This window comes from Falco rusticolus, chromosome 1 (assembly GCF_015220075.1).
Source record: "Falco rusticolus isolate bFalRus1 chromosome 1, bFalRus1.pri, whole genome shotgun sequence".
Classification (NCBI taxonomy): domain Eukaryota; kingdom Metazoa; phylum Chordata; class Aves; order Falconiformes; family Falconidae; genus Falco; species Falco rusticolus.
The window spans coordinates 93,371,731-93,386,241 of NC_051187.1; the positions used below are offsets into that span (position 1 = coordinate 93,371,731).

At 34.4% G+C, this 14,511-nt stretch overlaps 1 protein-coding gene across 16 annotated transcripts in view; it reads left to right on the forward strand.

The window, feature by feature from the left end:
* The window catches only part of SLIT2 (slit guidance ligand 2), a 266,430-nt gene that overhangs the window by 178,395 nt on the left and 73,524 nt on the right, over positions 1 to 14,511 (forward strand). For all 16 annotated transcript variants that reach the window (XR_005104629.1, XM_037390324.1, XM_037390315.1 and 13 more), the window contains exons 10-12: positions 11,486 to 11,557; positions 12,181 to 12,252; positions 12,772 to 12,843. Coding sequence is in view for 15 of the 16 variants with exons in the window: in XM_037390324.1 (XP_037246221.1) it covers positions 11,486 to 11,557; positions 12,181 to 12,252; positions 12,772 to 12,843 (216 nt within the window). In the remaining variant the exon portion in view is untranslated. The remainder of the gene's footprint in view (positions 1 to 11,485; positions 11,558 to 12,180; positions 12,253 to 12,771; positions 12,844 to 14,511) is intronic.

Here is a 14,511-nt window from a genome sequence, read left to right on the forward strand (position 1 = left end):
CTGTCTGCCAAGAGCCTCTTGGGGAGATGCCTTCAGTAGCAGGACTGCTTATCTCCAAGTAACTGCCAGTGAAAATGGAAGGAGAATAAAGCCTGTGGTGTCCTCTCTTTTTCCTTTCTGGTGTGATAAACTCAGAGCAAAATTAAGTATTCGGCATCTCAGTAAATGTAGTGCTTGATCTTTATTGACTTAGTACAATTGTATCTGTACCAGTTACACCCTTCCTGCAAAATTAATTCTCCTCTTATAAATTCACACACAGCTAAATAAGAATACCTACGCTTTTTTTTTTAAGATCAATTTGATATTATTTGAGAAAAAAATACCTCATATACATAAATACTTTAAAAAACAAAATAATTGGTTGAGCACGAAGACTTCCCCAGTTTTAGTGTACCTACTAATTATGCAGGAAGCACAGAATTAATAAGGTGCGTAGCTGCACCTTTGCCTCTGGGCCAAATGGAAAGTTTTCATACCATTAGTGACCTGTAGGAAACATTTCGGCAACTTAAAAAAAATTCCTATAGCTCTATTATTGTAATGTCTCTATTGTAAACAGGAGGTAAAATACTTTGCCAATAAATGTTATGTATTAACTGTCTTCCAACTTTTGTTATTTAGTGTGCCTTCCTTTAGCCTTTTTCCATTGACTTAAGCAAAGCATGACACATTATTCATTCATTAGAAACATCATAATTTAAATTGATTTAGATTTGTTGTTTAAACCTCTCCCCTTTCCAGAAATTTTTATGGGATGCTCTTTCATTGGCATGTTCAGTCTATTGAGCTTAACCAACTGCAGTGGTCTAATGCACCTAGTGCTTTCCTCCTTTGTCATACAGCTCATATATTAAAAGCATTAAAGGTCATTCTTAAGGTTCAAAACTATTACTTTAATTGGTTTTAGAAAGTATAGCCTTTCTAATGGCGATAGCATTTATCAGCCTCTATGCAGGCATTCCTTCCACATTTTAGTTTTTCAGCACCATTAATCTCTTTTCACTTGGTTGCATTTTAGAATTCACCTTCTGTGTGAAAATTCTTTGAATGATTGGCAGAAATAACTCTGGGTCCCTTTGAATAGAGACTTTTTTGGCACGTGTTCAAACAGACTATCAGGAACCTTACAAATAGCGACCGAGCAGCAATTCTGTTAATTGTACTGGTACCTTCTCTCAGAATGGTGTGAGTAAGTGACAGGCTTTTATTTCAAAAGAAGAGGCCAAAAAGCCATTAATGAGCTAGACTACCTCGTGAAAATGCTGCTCTTACATTCTTCTGATTTTTCTCTTCTCTTCTGTGGCTTGAACTACCGGTCAAAGTGGTTCTAAAACCTCTTTCCTTACTGTAGTATTATGAATAAAAGAAAATAAATACAACTGCAAAATACAATTGCAGTAAATGATTGCAAAAATGCTTCTAAAGGGGAGGGGGGCACGGATAGAATTACTTGCTGTGATGACCACAGCTTTGTATAAATGACTATTTAAGCAAAAATGCATGGAATTAAAGTGATTGTTTTTCCTCTGTTTTTGTTCATATTAAAAACATTTAAGTAATCAAAGGAAGGACTTAATTACATTTCCTTCTTTTTTTGAAGGATAACAGTCACTATGATGCCATTTTGGGGAGGGGAAAGGTTTGTTGGAGGGGAGGGTAACTGGAGGGTTGCCACTGTTAACTAAGCAACAGTTGTATAAATCATTTTAGTCTTTGTAAGGGGCAGAAAAGACCCTCATGTAATACATGAAATGAAAAAGCCATACAGGAGTAAGGAATTTTAACAGTACACCTTCATAATCCAGTGTAGTGAAAAGTCACTGACTTCTTAATTACTGTGGCCTTCAAGATAAAATTGTTCTTTCTTGCAAATGGAGATTTCTAATGTTGGAATGCCAAAATTAGAACCTGTATGGTTGTTTCATGTTGACTTTATTTACATTTCCCCTGAGTTTTCTAATTTGTCCCCTCAGACCCGTCTGATCTTACCTTCCTAGTTTCTACTATTTTTCTTCATGTTTTCATCTTCCTCCATCTCATTCTCCCTCATACTTTGTTTTCATAAGTCTGTTGATTAGTGATTGTGTATTATGCCAAGCTCTCGACTACAACTTTGTGAGCCATGTGATACCGAGCAGGATTAAAAATTCCTGAGACCGCCTCTCACAGTAACACTCAAATTATAGTAAAGGAGAAAGGGGAACAAATGAAAGGGAAAGCAAAGCAAAGGGGAAAAGAAGAAGGCAAAGAGTGGAAACAAAATTAGATCTGAGAGAACTGAACTTAATAGATGGACTTAACCAAGATAGAGTGACAAGTGACCTGATCACACTGCAGAAACTGGGGAAGTGATTTGCATAAATGCAGAATTTTAATTGAGAACTGGGAGCTCATGTATGTATCTTTCCAAGCTAAGCTTGGCATGTGTACAGTTTCACTATTTCTGTTGTCTTTTAGGATTCATCCTTAGCTAAAATTTGAAAGTACAGCCTCAAATAAATAGCTTTTGAACAGAGAGATTCTTACACTGAGATGCAAAGATGCTTCTAAGAATGACCCTTTACAGAGAAAAGTAACCTGAGAAGGATTTAGACACATTTATTGAAGACGCTTCAAAGACTCATATAGCAGCAAATCTCTGAAATGTCAGAGATAAGGCAGCTTTCTCTATTTTTAGCAGCTCGAAGTGTGATTTGGCTATCTAAGGTAGCCTGACGGAAATGACAGCAAACGCTGCGTCTTCACAGCTTGTAAGGAATGGGTCCGAATGCTGAGGGGAGGATACAATAAGTTACAAGACTAAACTGGTAATTGTTTTCCAGGGTCTGTGCTTGTTCCTGCTCTCTAGTTTAAATCAAAATGTTGGTCTTTTTAGGACTTAGACAGAATGTCAGCTCATAAATATAGTTTACCTCTTAAGCAGTTAGGGTGTTAGCCAGAAGTCTTGCACATCCAGTGAAGTTCTGGAAAGGTTTTGTCAAGTTGATTTCTATTTATACGTATACATATGTAGTCACTGGTCTTGTTTCAGTACGTATTGTTAAGATTTTTAGTAGGCTGCAAGAATCCTCTATAACTGTATCTATCTTTTTTTTTTCCAGAAAAGACATGTTAAACTTCTGATGCTACCCTAAATAGATCTCTTTAGTCTCACTATAAAATGTTTCACAGCCATTTAATTATTCTTATGGCTCTTTTGGAAACCTTTCTGATTGATCAAAATCTTTTTTTAATTCCCAACATGCAATACTGCCAGTGTATGGAGGTGTCAAGTGAAAAGATGATTTCTACTTATGGATAAAAAATTAAAATAATTATTTTAGTATTCAGTTGCTTATGAATACTGATACATATTTTGGTCAGTATTAATCCAGAAAAATGTGCCAGTTTTTGAATTTTCAGAAACTGGTGGATTGAAATATAGTGCAGTAAAGATACATAAGTAAGTACCTTGTAGAGATATTGCTGTTTCCTAAATGCCTCTTTGATAAATTTCCATGATCTGGCTAATGTTTTCTCAGCTCTTAATCTAACATTCCAAGCTTCTGAGCAACTTCATATAGCTGCCATGTTTTTAAAATTAACTCTTCTCTTATATGCTTCTCTTCGACTGTACTTCATGAACACTTTTCTTCAAATCTTCTCATATGTTCTTCCCTTTCCAAAGGTTTATAAGGCCATTCCTGACTAACGCACTGGACTTGATATTCAAATTTATTTATTTATTTACCAGTAGACTGGAGAGGCATTCTGATTTTTCAGTGAAATATAGAGCTCTTGCTTCTGTTTTGCTTAAAAGTTACTGCACTTTTATGTCCAGAAATATATACCTCAAATAAGACTACCTGACTTTTATATACATTATTATTAGTTATAATGTATTAGTTATATGCTTATCTTTTCCCTAGAAGTTTGTTCAAAAGAATTCATAAGAGTATGGCTTTACATAGGGAGGAGGACCAAAAAAGGTTCCTAATGAAATGGAAATATCCGGTGCAAAATAGCTGACGTGAAACTAAAATTGTTGTATCAATATACACTGTGACTGAACTTTCCCACATTCTGCAGCACCTAATTTTAAATGCCATCCCCGGCCCTGCTGAGTCTGTTAATGCAAATATAGCTGTTAACTTTGAAAATCTTTGCATGAAAATAATCCTAATACTATTTCATAATTTTACTAGAAAGGTTTTATGACTCGCTGCTCCATGTTGTAAGTGACAGTGAGTTTAGACTGTTCAGCTGTGGCAACAATGATGTGAATACAATTCTCTCCATATACTTTTCTTTGGGAAGGTCATTATTTCTTAGCAAAAACTGTATGTCCATTGCAATATAAAACCGAATGGTTTGCTTTATCAAAAATATAGAAATTTGCTAAAATCTTATTTCATATGATATATACATATAAACACATGATAATTACATGTGAATAATGAAAAATGCATTATCTGTGAGGCAATGTATTGAATAAATGCGAAACAAATTAAAAATGGGTAAAGGGTATTCTATTGAGGTATTAACTTCTTTACCTTAATATATTTAATTTCCCAATGCGGATTTCACTGAATTACAGTTAACTTATATTGGGGATTCCTACCTTAATATTTCTCAGGCAAAACTTGAAAGATATTCCTTTTGACTGCCTCAAAAATAGATGGTTTTGCTAATTTGATAGCTAATCCCGTCTGCTTAATACGCAAGCGAAATGATTTGTCATGCTCCTACTCAAGTATCTTCCTAATCTGAAAATGACTGGTAAATCATGTGGCTTTATGCCTTTTTTTTTTCTTTTTTTTTGTTCTTTCTTATTTTAGTTGTCAGACAGTAGGTAGAATATTTAATCTGTTCTTTATTAGTATGTGTTCTGTGCTGCCATTGTTGACATCTTTGGCTTTCTTCATGCCCTTGTGTCCTGTCTTTAAAAACTAATTAAATTCAGAGGACAAAGGACAATTTCAACAGTCAAGAGGATGTAGAGATACAGAAAACAACTGGACAAAAAATGTGTGAAACCAGTGCTGGTTTCCAGAGACACTGGAAGTAGATACTGGCCCAAATGAACACCATTCCACCTCTGGGGTTTTGTACAAGTTTCTGGTGGGTATTGAAGTAGAAGAGGCACCTTGAGGGACCTCTGTGACTCTGCCAAGGGAAAGAAAATAACTCAGGCATGGAATAAATGAATATTTCATACAGCATGAAGGGAAGCTGGAGAAGGCCCATGTAGCTCTTCCAGAAAAACCCTCATAGATCTCTGACAGCTGTGCCACACTCCAAAGGTGGTGTTACTCTTACATTTTATTTTCACATATGGCTTTTCACTGCTGATAGTTTTCCCTCAGCAATGATGTGAGTGAAGTTACTGTAAACGAAACTATGGCTACTGACTTTTCACTATTTGGTGATTCTTTGTCAATTGAATGCTTTCTTCATTATTTACTACTACTGTTGCTAAATACATGTCTAGTAAGCAGTAACCACCTGTGAAAAGTATTCTTAGTTAAAAACCTTCACTTAGATTTTAGTGGCAAATTTATGGGTGTAAATCAATGTATTGTTTAACAGGTACTAAGTACTCCTGCCACACTGTTGGACTCATAATAGTGCGATTCTCAAGCAAGTGTGTCTGCTCAATGAGAGCAGGTGACAAGTCACTGCTTGTGGTGAGCCAAGAGTAGCAGGATTACATCTATTTTGTTGTGAACTTAACACAGTTACTCTGAACAGCTCAAGTAGTTTTTGTAGTATAACAGCTCTCATCAAAAATAGGCTAATTAGAGGGGCTTTAACTTGACTCTAGGTGACTCAGGCTAATTGCACTGGAGCTGTTCTCTGACAGATGCCAAAGCACTGAGCAAATAATTCTTTAAAGAAGTGGTGAATTTTCCCTACAACCCGAATCTGTAACAATTAAGGAATGTAAAGCCTATCATCATTAATGGTGCTGTAAGCTTCAGAGCATGAGATGGCCCTTTCTGTGATGAAAAATTAAACAAATGCAGGTTTGGGACTTGCTTTTGAGTAAATGTGATGAATTGTTTAATAGCTTTAGAATTACAATTCTTGTTACTTTTTTGATGTAATGCAGACTAAGGAGTCATCTGTCATTTACAATCAAACCCATGAGGAAATATGTGATACAACAATTAGACTGGTTGTTAACAATTTGGCAAGCTTTAGGGCAACATTGACAGTGATTCTTTATATGCAACTATTTAGGAAACTGTCAAACAGATTTATTAATACACAGAATTAAAGCCTGAAATTCTAAAGTGCAAGTAATATAGTCATTCAAAATACATCCTTTGTTTTGTTAGACATGGATGTTATCACAGATTTCAACAGAATTCTCTTGCTGCTAAAGTTAGAAGTGACATTTAGTGGATATAAGCACTCTGGAGGTGCAGTTGTTGAGAAAGAAAAAAAGGTACTTTGTTTAATAGCCTCAAGGATTTCTGTAGCAAAGCGAGACCATTACATTTTCCTTATTTGAAAAACAACAAAAAAAACCCAACAAAAAAAACAAACACCAAAAAAACCCCATAACACACACACACACCCCTTCTCAAACCTGGCAGATGTTACATATGATGAGAGATGTATTGGCTGTGTATTGCAGTTCTTCGGATTCAGGAGCTGTGCTGAATCCCATCACTGAAATCTATTTTTTGTTTTCTGACAGCTGTTTTTGCCATTTACTTTAAAAGCAGATGGGGAAAATGCAAAGAAGAACTGTCAATTTTATTACCATGTATAATCAGCATCTGTGCAGTACATCAGACTCATTGCACAGCTTACACTTTCTTCTCTGTAGTAAAAATTCTTCTGGGATTTCTTGATAAGCTTCTTGCAGTCTTTTTGTAAATTAGGAGATGCTGAAAGTAAAAGTATAGATTAATTAACTGCTAAAGCCATTATTGTATTGACCAAATTTACTTAATTGAGATGTTATGTTCTGATTGTTTAAGTATATGGGTAATTTGCTGCTCCATATTCAAATCTGTGTGTTCTTAAGGAAGATGTTTTATTTTATTGTTACAAAATACTTAATTTTTTTTTAGATATATCTCTGATCCATTAACATGCATTTAGGTGCAGCACATCTCTGTGCAGTATTTTTTACCTTTCTCTACAAAGCAGGCTTAGTATATTATACCCATCTGCATGATTTAAAATAAAAATAATTCTGTAGAGAACAGGGTGTTCTTCATTCCTAGTCTGCCCTCTTTCCTGGTGCAGAAATCTTTCACAGAAATGACTTTTTGTAGTGGGAAAATCAGCTAGTTTAAAAGTGTCAGTATAAATAAGCATGTTGTCTGTCTCTGTAAGTGCGGAAGTAGTAATCAGTAATGGTGTGCTGCAGGCTTATAGTAGAGAACAGCATCCTCCTGGAAAGTGTCAAGTGATTTACATGTCACAGGGCTCTTTGGGGACAGGGTGGGAAGACTCTATCTACTGTCTGGGGACCTTTGATTTGATTTGATTAGGTTGGAAGTTGGAAACAACTGCAGAAAGCACCTTTGTTTCTTAGAATAGTAGGTGTTTGTACATTATGGTGTCTTCAGTGATAAGCAGGGGGAAAAGATTTAGAAAAGAAATGTCCACAGTATATTTCCTAGATAGGAAAGATTAGGGAATAGTCTTCAAGAAAGGTTTCAGCTGCTTTGGCTGTGTAAAAGAGTAAAACACTTATGTATTAATGCAGGACTTCTTTGAAGTGAAACACTAAATGGAGCAGGAGACTTAATACTAAGAGCATTAATTAGCGTTTGTGTGGTGATGGGCAGAGTACTACTTATATATGAGACAGTGCAGGCTTTGATGAAGCATGTACTTAACTGTCTTCCTCCATTATCTTATCTTATTAAATATGCTACTGAAATTGACTATGGCTTTTGAAAAAGAAACCACCAAGACACTGTTTATGATACATAGATCATCGTTTATAATAAAGACTGACTTCTGGGATGACTTTGAAAGGAGATGTTGTGCACAAAATTTAATACAAGTTCCATGGAAAAATACTGATACTAGCTTTTTGTTCTTCTGTAATATAATAGTGCTTCTGGCCATGTCATTTGTGAGCACTTAATAGTTGATTTTTTCAGTAATAGATAACTACAACCCATCCTATTCCAGAATTAAAAATGTTTCATTTAATATGAGGAATTAATATAAAAGAGTTTTTAATTACTATGGGTTTTATCAGTAGAATGCAAATTTCCTTTAGATATTAGTCTATCTGTGCTTTGTGACCCTGGAATATATCTAATTAGATTTTCTCTGGAATAGTGGATGCAAATTTGCATTCTGTAAAATTCAGCTGATTCTAGGAAGATAAAGAGAAGATTAGAGGATAACAAAGCTTGAAAATGTGAATTTGATTTACTTTCTTTACAGACAAAGTGGGATATAAAGATTTTTCTTCTGTATTTATATAATCTTATTTTTCCTTTCTTATGCTAATCATTCTTTGAAATGTGACGTGTTTTAGTGCCTACACTTTGGCATGAGTTAAGAAAAGACATATTTAGATGATGCTACTATAACAAATCATTTATCCAGAAGAGCTTGTAAATTTAACCCAGCACTACAGTCTGTCTATTAGACTATATATTTCTCACTAAAAGGAAATGTTAGGTAAAGTTGACATGGAGTTCATTTTCTTATCCACAAGTGAATTGGTTGTTCACTCTATTAGAACTGCTAGAAAATTAGGTTTCAGAGATATACTGCAGTAAGACTTCTTCAGGTTTTGGACACATATAATTTGTAGACAAATTGGACAGCAGTAAATTAAATCTGCTATTCCGTTGTTTCATAAAAAATGGCATGCATGTATCCTGTAAGGTACTTCAGTTTACAGAACTAACATTTTTAAATTAAAAGAATAAACTGGAAAATACTTTGTGTCTTAATTTAACACTAGACCTTGTCTTTCTTGAGTTACATGCTATATCAAGCCTAGTGAAGAGCATTATATGTTTAAAGATAGGTGAACATAGACTGGAGCCCCTCCAGCACTAGGTTACAAATCTCTACATCATAGGCTAATAAGCAGCATTTGTAATGAGGCTTGTAACAGCCTCACGTGGGAGCATTGCCACTGCAATTTCTGTCTTTCCCATATACACGTTTTTCCCCAGTTGTGTGTCTCTTCAGAAGTTCAAGTCCTCTTCTGTAATATGGCCTTACGGCCCTCTCATCTTCACCCTCCCTCCCCTTTCGACACCTCTGTGTATGTCCTATGTGTTTCCCTGTGCAAGATATTCTTTGGGTGGTTCTCAAAGCTACACATCTGATAAATGTCTGGTCAGGCTATCCCTGGTGGTTAGGCAGTTGGTTGCTGCCAAATAGAGTGTGTAACAGGAATGGATGGATGGCAGCCATTCACTTCATGGCTGGGTTGATTTGATTTCTCAGCTCCTTCCCATTGCTAAAGTATGACAATTTTTAGAAATTTATTATCTTAAGGTTTTATCTCTCTTTGACCTAGCCAGCTGAATAGAAACCTATCTAGATGATAAGCATGCATAATTTTATTTTCTGGGGAAAAAGCTAAAAATGTAAATACCTCAGTTTGGTCTATTTAGGTGTTGCCTTTTAACTTAAGCAAGTTTTTACTTATTCAGATATTTGCCTTCTGCATCTACTCAAGTGTACTGGAGAAGAGAGACCTTGTTCCTTTATAGCCTAATCAGTACTCCTGGTCTGATGCAAAATGTGTTTCATGGGTCCAGAAGGCTCAGCAAAGGCAAAGAAAGCATATGAAAGAATACCCTGTTTAAGGAAAAAATTAACAGTCTTGTGCCATAGGATCCCCTGCAGTGTTTAAAATATACCTGAAAACTGTAGCAAGGTAGCAACATTTTGCTTACTAAGGACTTTTTAAAGCATGAACCCTGTCTAAAACAGTTCTGATGAAGTGAGATTTTTTGTGTCAGGAAGACTTTTTGAGGCACTTTTTTTTTTTTTTTTTTTTCCCCCGGCTTCTTTATAAGCCATTCAAGAACAAATTCTGCTAAGGTAAAGTATGGTCACACTTAAGAGATTTTGAGTATTAAATGTATAAGTATCTCCATCTGAACAAAACGTCACAAAGGCAGGAAAAAATCTTTTTTCAATTCAGTTATACTGTGATCTCTGGAGAAACTTAACAAAAAGAAACAATTGTAAGAACTGTTTCTTGGAAAGACTTACTCAAAGTGAATATATGAGCTTATTAGTTACACTGCACACACAGGGACTCATGTCTCTTTATCAGAGCAAAAGTAAACCAGAAGAGAGTTAATAGGACACGGGTAAAAGGAAGAAAACAGGCTAATATCCCTACATCTGGATTTAAAAAGGCTTTTTGACCTTAGATTCTGAGTCAATGTAATTTATGTGTAATTTAAAATAGTGCAGTAAATTCTACAGAATTTTGATTCCTTATATGAAATAGGTTTTTGGCATTGTCTTTATCTATGTAGATTATACTAAGTGCATGAAGGAGGGAAATAGAAAGCTTATTAGGTAGGTATGATGTGTAGTTTGAATAATACTGCCTTTTCCGGTTGTACTTTTTAGTACAAATAGTTTCAATCCTTATGTCTACATAACAAATTTTGCACTGCCATAGCCATGAAATACAGTGGTGTGTAAAGACGTATCTTTTAAATGTATTTATTGCTGAACCTGTTTTGACTTGTTGGCAAGTGGGCCACAGGTCTGTATCAGCATAGATTTCCCATATGCAAAGCTCTGAAAGTTAAAAAAATTGTTGGAAAACTCTGTCCATTAGCAAATTCACATTTTGCAGAATGGCAAGTTTCAGTCACAGTCATTATATATACAAAGCAAAGATAGCCAGTAACATAAACTACAATTTTTAGAATAAAATACTTGTTTAAAGAAGTTAGAAGTGTGGCTGTGCAATCCTATTATTATATCTTAAAGAAAATGTATTATGTACTGTATCTAAATAAATCATGTGTGCATATTTAAAAATACGGCATTTGCCTTATTGCAGGTAGCAACATACGTTATTTGTTCTGTAGGAACATTCCTTTGCCCTTTCTTATGGTTTGCATATTTCAGTGTTTAACTCACAGAATTCTTTAGACTTTTCTAAATAAAACTTACTGTAATAATTGCTGTATGTGAATAATACGTTGGGAGTCAATTAACAACAATCCTTTTGAATTTTTTAATGACAATTCTAGCTTAAATGTTAATTAAATGATATAAAATCAAGATTGGGTTTTAATTTACAACATTACGCTCTATAGGTTAAAAGGTTTGAGTTTACAGACAAAAATGAGGGGTTTTTAAATGAAAACTGAGAGGAAAATGACCTTGTCTTTCAAGATCAAAATTATACTGAAAAAGAAAGCAAAAGCAGCCTTTGTTAAAGTCTGTCCCTTCTAGATTGTTATGGCTTTAGGTTGTTGTTGTGGTTTGGGTTTTGTATTTTTATGATGATGCTGTTCTTTTGCAGACGGTTAGAACAAAATTCAATCAAGGTCATACCTCCTGGAGCATTCTCACCATATAAAAAGCTTCGAAGAATGTACGTACCCAATAATATAGATTATTTTTTTCATATATATATATGCATATATATATATTTATATATAAAAATAAAAAACAAGTCAAGGTCATACAGAGGAACTGCAGTCAATGACTGATTATCTAAGAAAGTTTGACTGCTGGAATATTAACTGATATGTCAGCCTGATTATTAAGACCGTATAGTATCTTTGTCACACTAATAATAATTGTTTTTTACCAAGTATTGACATTATTTCATATGGTTCTGCATAGAAGCAATATGTTAGTGCAGTGAACACCCTATAAAAACAATTAATTAATGGGGATAAGCCATCTTTGAGGTTGTAGAGTTCTGTGGCCATAGCAAACAGAGAATTCTTTATAAAATGTACTTAACCGCTTAGGAAAAGTAAATGTTTTTTCATAATTTTTCAAGCATTTGAAAGGTCTATTCTTAACCATGCATTTTGTTTCAGTGTACTGGCAATTTTAGTAGTTTTATATTAAAATTCTTTGGCAACATCCATATTAATATTGTAATTTCTCTCTCCTTTCCATGCCTAATTCTAATTATGTATTATTTAAATGTTTGCTATTTTGAAAATAGTTTGGATTACTTGAATCAAATTGTATTTATTTCAGTGACCTCAGCAATAACCAGATCTCTGAAGCAGCTCCAGATGCTTTCCAGGGCTTACGTTCACTCAATTCACTGTAGGTATCTGTTTGACCTGTAAAAACAGAAGCAAATTTCTCATATTCTTATGGTGAAATTCTTTTGAATTTTTGGCTCCCTGCAGAATTTTCACATAAATTTGATCAATTATGAAAGCTGTAAAAAGAATTTCAGAACATTAGAGTGATAATTCAATATTGTATCACAGCTGGACACATGGTCATAAATATGTTCATGGCAAAAAGTTGAACAAAATAATTTATTTCCCAGTTAGCTGTTCTTACAAACAGCAAATACACTTACCAAGGTCCTTGTTAAGGCTGTAAACAGCGAGGTACTGATTTTGCTGAGAGCTCTTTGGCAGCTCTTTGGGCAACAAGCCTTTGGGGAAAACCTGTGATCCTGGTACCTCACAGGACCACAAGGATCTTGCAGGTATGTTGTTGCTGTTAAATTCCCTCAGAAAAATGGAAAATTCTTTATTTTTAAAGCCAAAATCACACAGTATATGCCTTTGATAACGACGGCTTTGTTTGCTTTGTTGTTTCCTGGTGCAGTGTCCTCTATGGCAATAAAATTACAGAACTTCCAAAGGGTCTATTTGAAGGACTCTTTTCTCTGCAATTGCTGTGAGTATTTTTTTAATATTTATTCTATTTTGGGATAACTCAGAAGGGTAAACATTATGAGAGATTTATGCTTGGAGAACTGGCAGGAAATCCCATGTGTAAGATCAGAGCATAATAAAAACAAATTATGTTAAAGCCAAAGGAGTTAAGGCTGTTGTAGGCCAGCTTGCCATTCATCCACAAATTTGATCATATCTTGGTCAATGTCTCAGCCTAAAATGATTAAAATGAAACTGTTCTTTTGTGTGGAATTTATAAGTGTAAAACACAAGATATGATACTGCCTTGCCCTGTGTACAACAAATACTACATATAAAGTTGTGTGGGAACAATAGAAGGAAAACTTGTGAGTTTTATACAGAGAAAATATGTAGTAGAAATACTATGTAATTCTCTTTCTAGTTGTACCCATGGAAGAACAAAGTTGCAGTATAGTTTCATGGATGACTTTTAATATTTTCTGACATACAATTTCTGACTGTACAATTCTTTGACTCTGTGAACTCCAGCTGCTATTTCATTTAACACTTTGGAAATTTCCATATGTTGTCTTATAAAACATTTATATTTAGATTTAATACTGGGTATAAAGAAGGATTTCATGGTAATATGTTTATCAAATATTGTCGATATTTAGCAGAAAAGGCTGGGCACTTGTTGTACTGTGAAAAGAAATTTGTGAAATAGGCCATAAAGCAACAGTGATGTTTTTGGAAGAAATTGTCCCACAATAACTGACTTGTTGATTTAAAACTTTTTCTGAAAGAATTTAAACCATCTTCCCACTTATTAGAAGTATTTAATGTCCAGATTTCACAGTGCAGTGATTGGCAAAATCTCTTATTAATTCAACGAAGGTGGCAAAACAGTAAGTAAATACAAAGAAAATGTAAGTTCTAGCACCACCTAGAGGTTTACATTTTGATTTTAGTAACTAATATAGTACTGGGAGGTATGCATTCCTGTTTTCCTTTAAAGAGATTTTAATTATAAAAACATATTTCAGATTTTCAGTTAAAAAAAAGAGACATTTCTGAACTTCTGTTTATTCTGTATTTTAAAAAGTCCATAGTTCGATATACTTTGCATAGCCAATACATTTCAGTCTAAGTAAATTTCTACTTGCGTAGTGAAACTTTTTATCAGAACACTGGTTTTCAAATCCACCATTCCATTCCTTTTCTGGCTGGAAATGGAAAAACCCCACACTTTATTATAAAAATGTATCTAGTTGAATGACATTTTTATTTTATTTTTTTTTTCTCTTGAAAAGCATGAAGGAATTGGTTTAGATTGGCTTGTTTGTTTTAACTGTAAAAGTCTGGGAGGTACAGGGAAGAAAAGGTTCCCTTTGAAGATGGAGACCAAAAAAGATCCAAGACAAATTTGGATATATTCCATGCCACCAGTTTTTACTACAACTCTGTTAATGCGGCAGCATGCTGATTAGTAACATATAATTAAAAGTGCCACTGCACATCTCTTCCAGCTAATGAACACAGTGTTCAGTTCCCTTTTTGTTTGTTTATTTATTTGGCAAAGAACTAGTTTTCCTTGAAGATATTTGATTTTTTAAGCTTGTTTCTTTGCACAGGCAAATACCACACACACACACGTTCTACCAGCGCATACAAGAAATGTGATTTTAGCTGAATAAACCCACATATT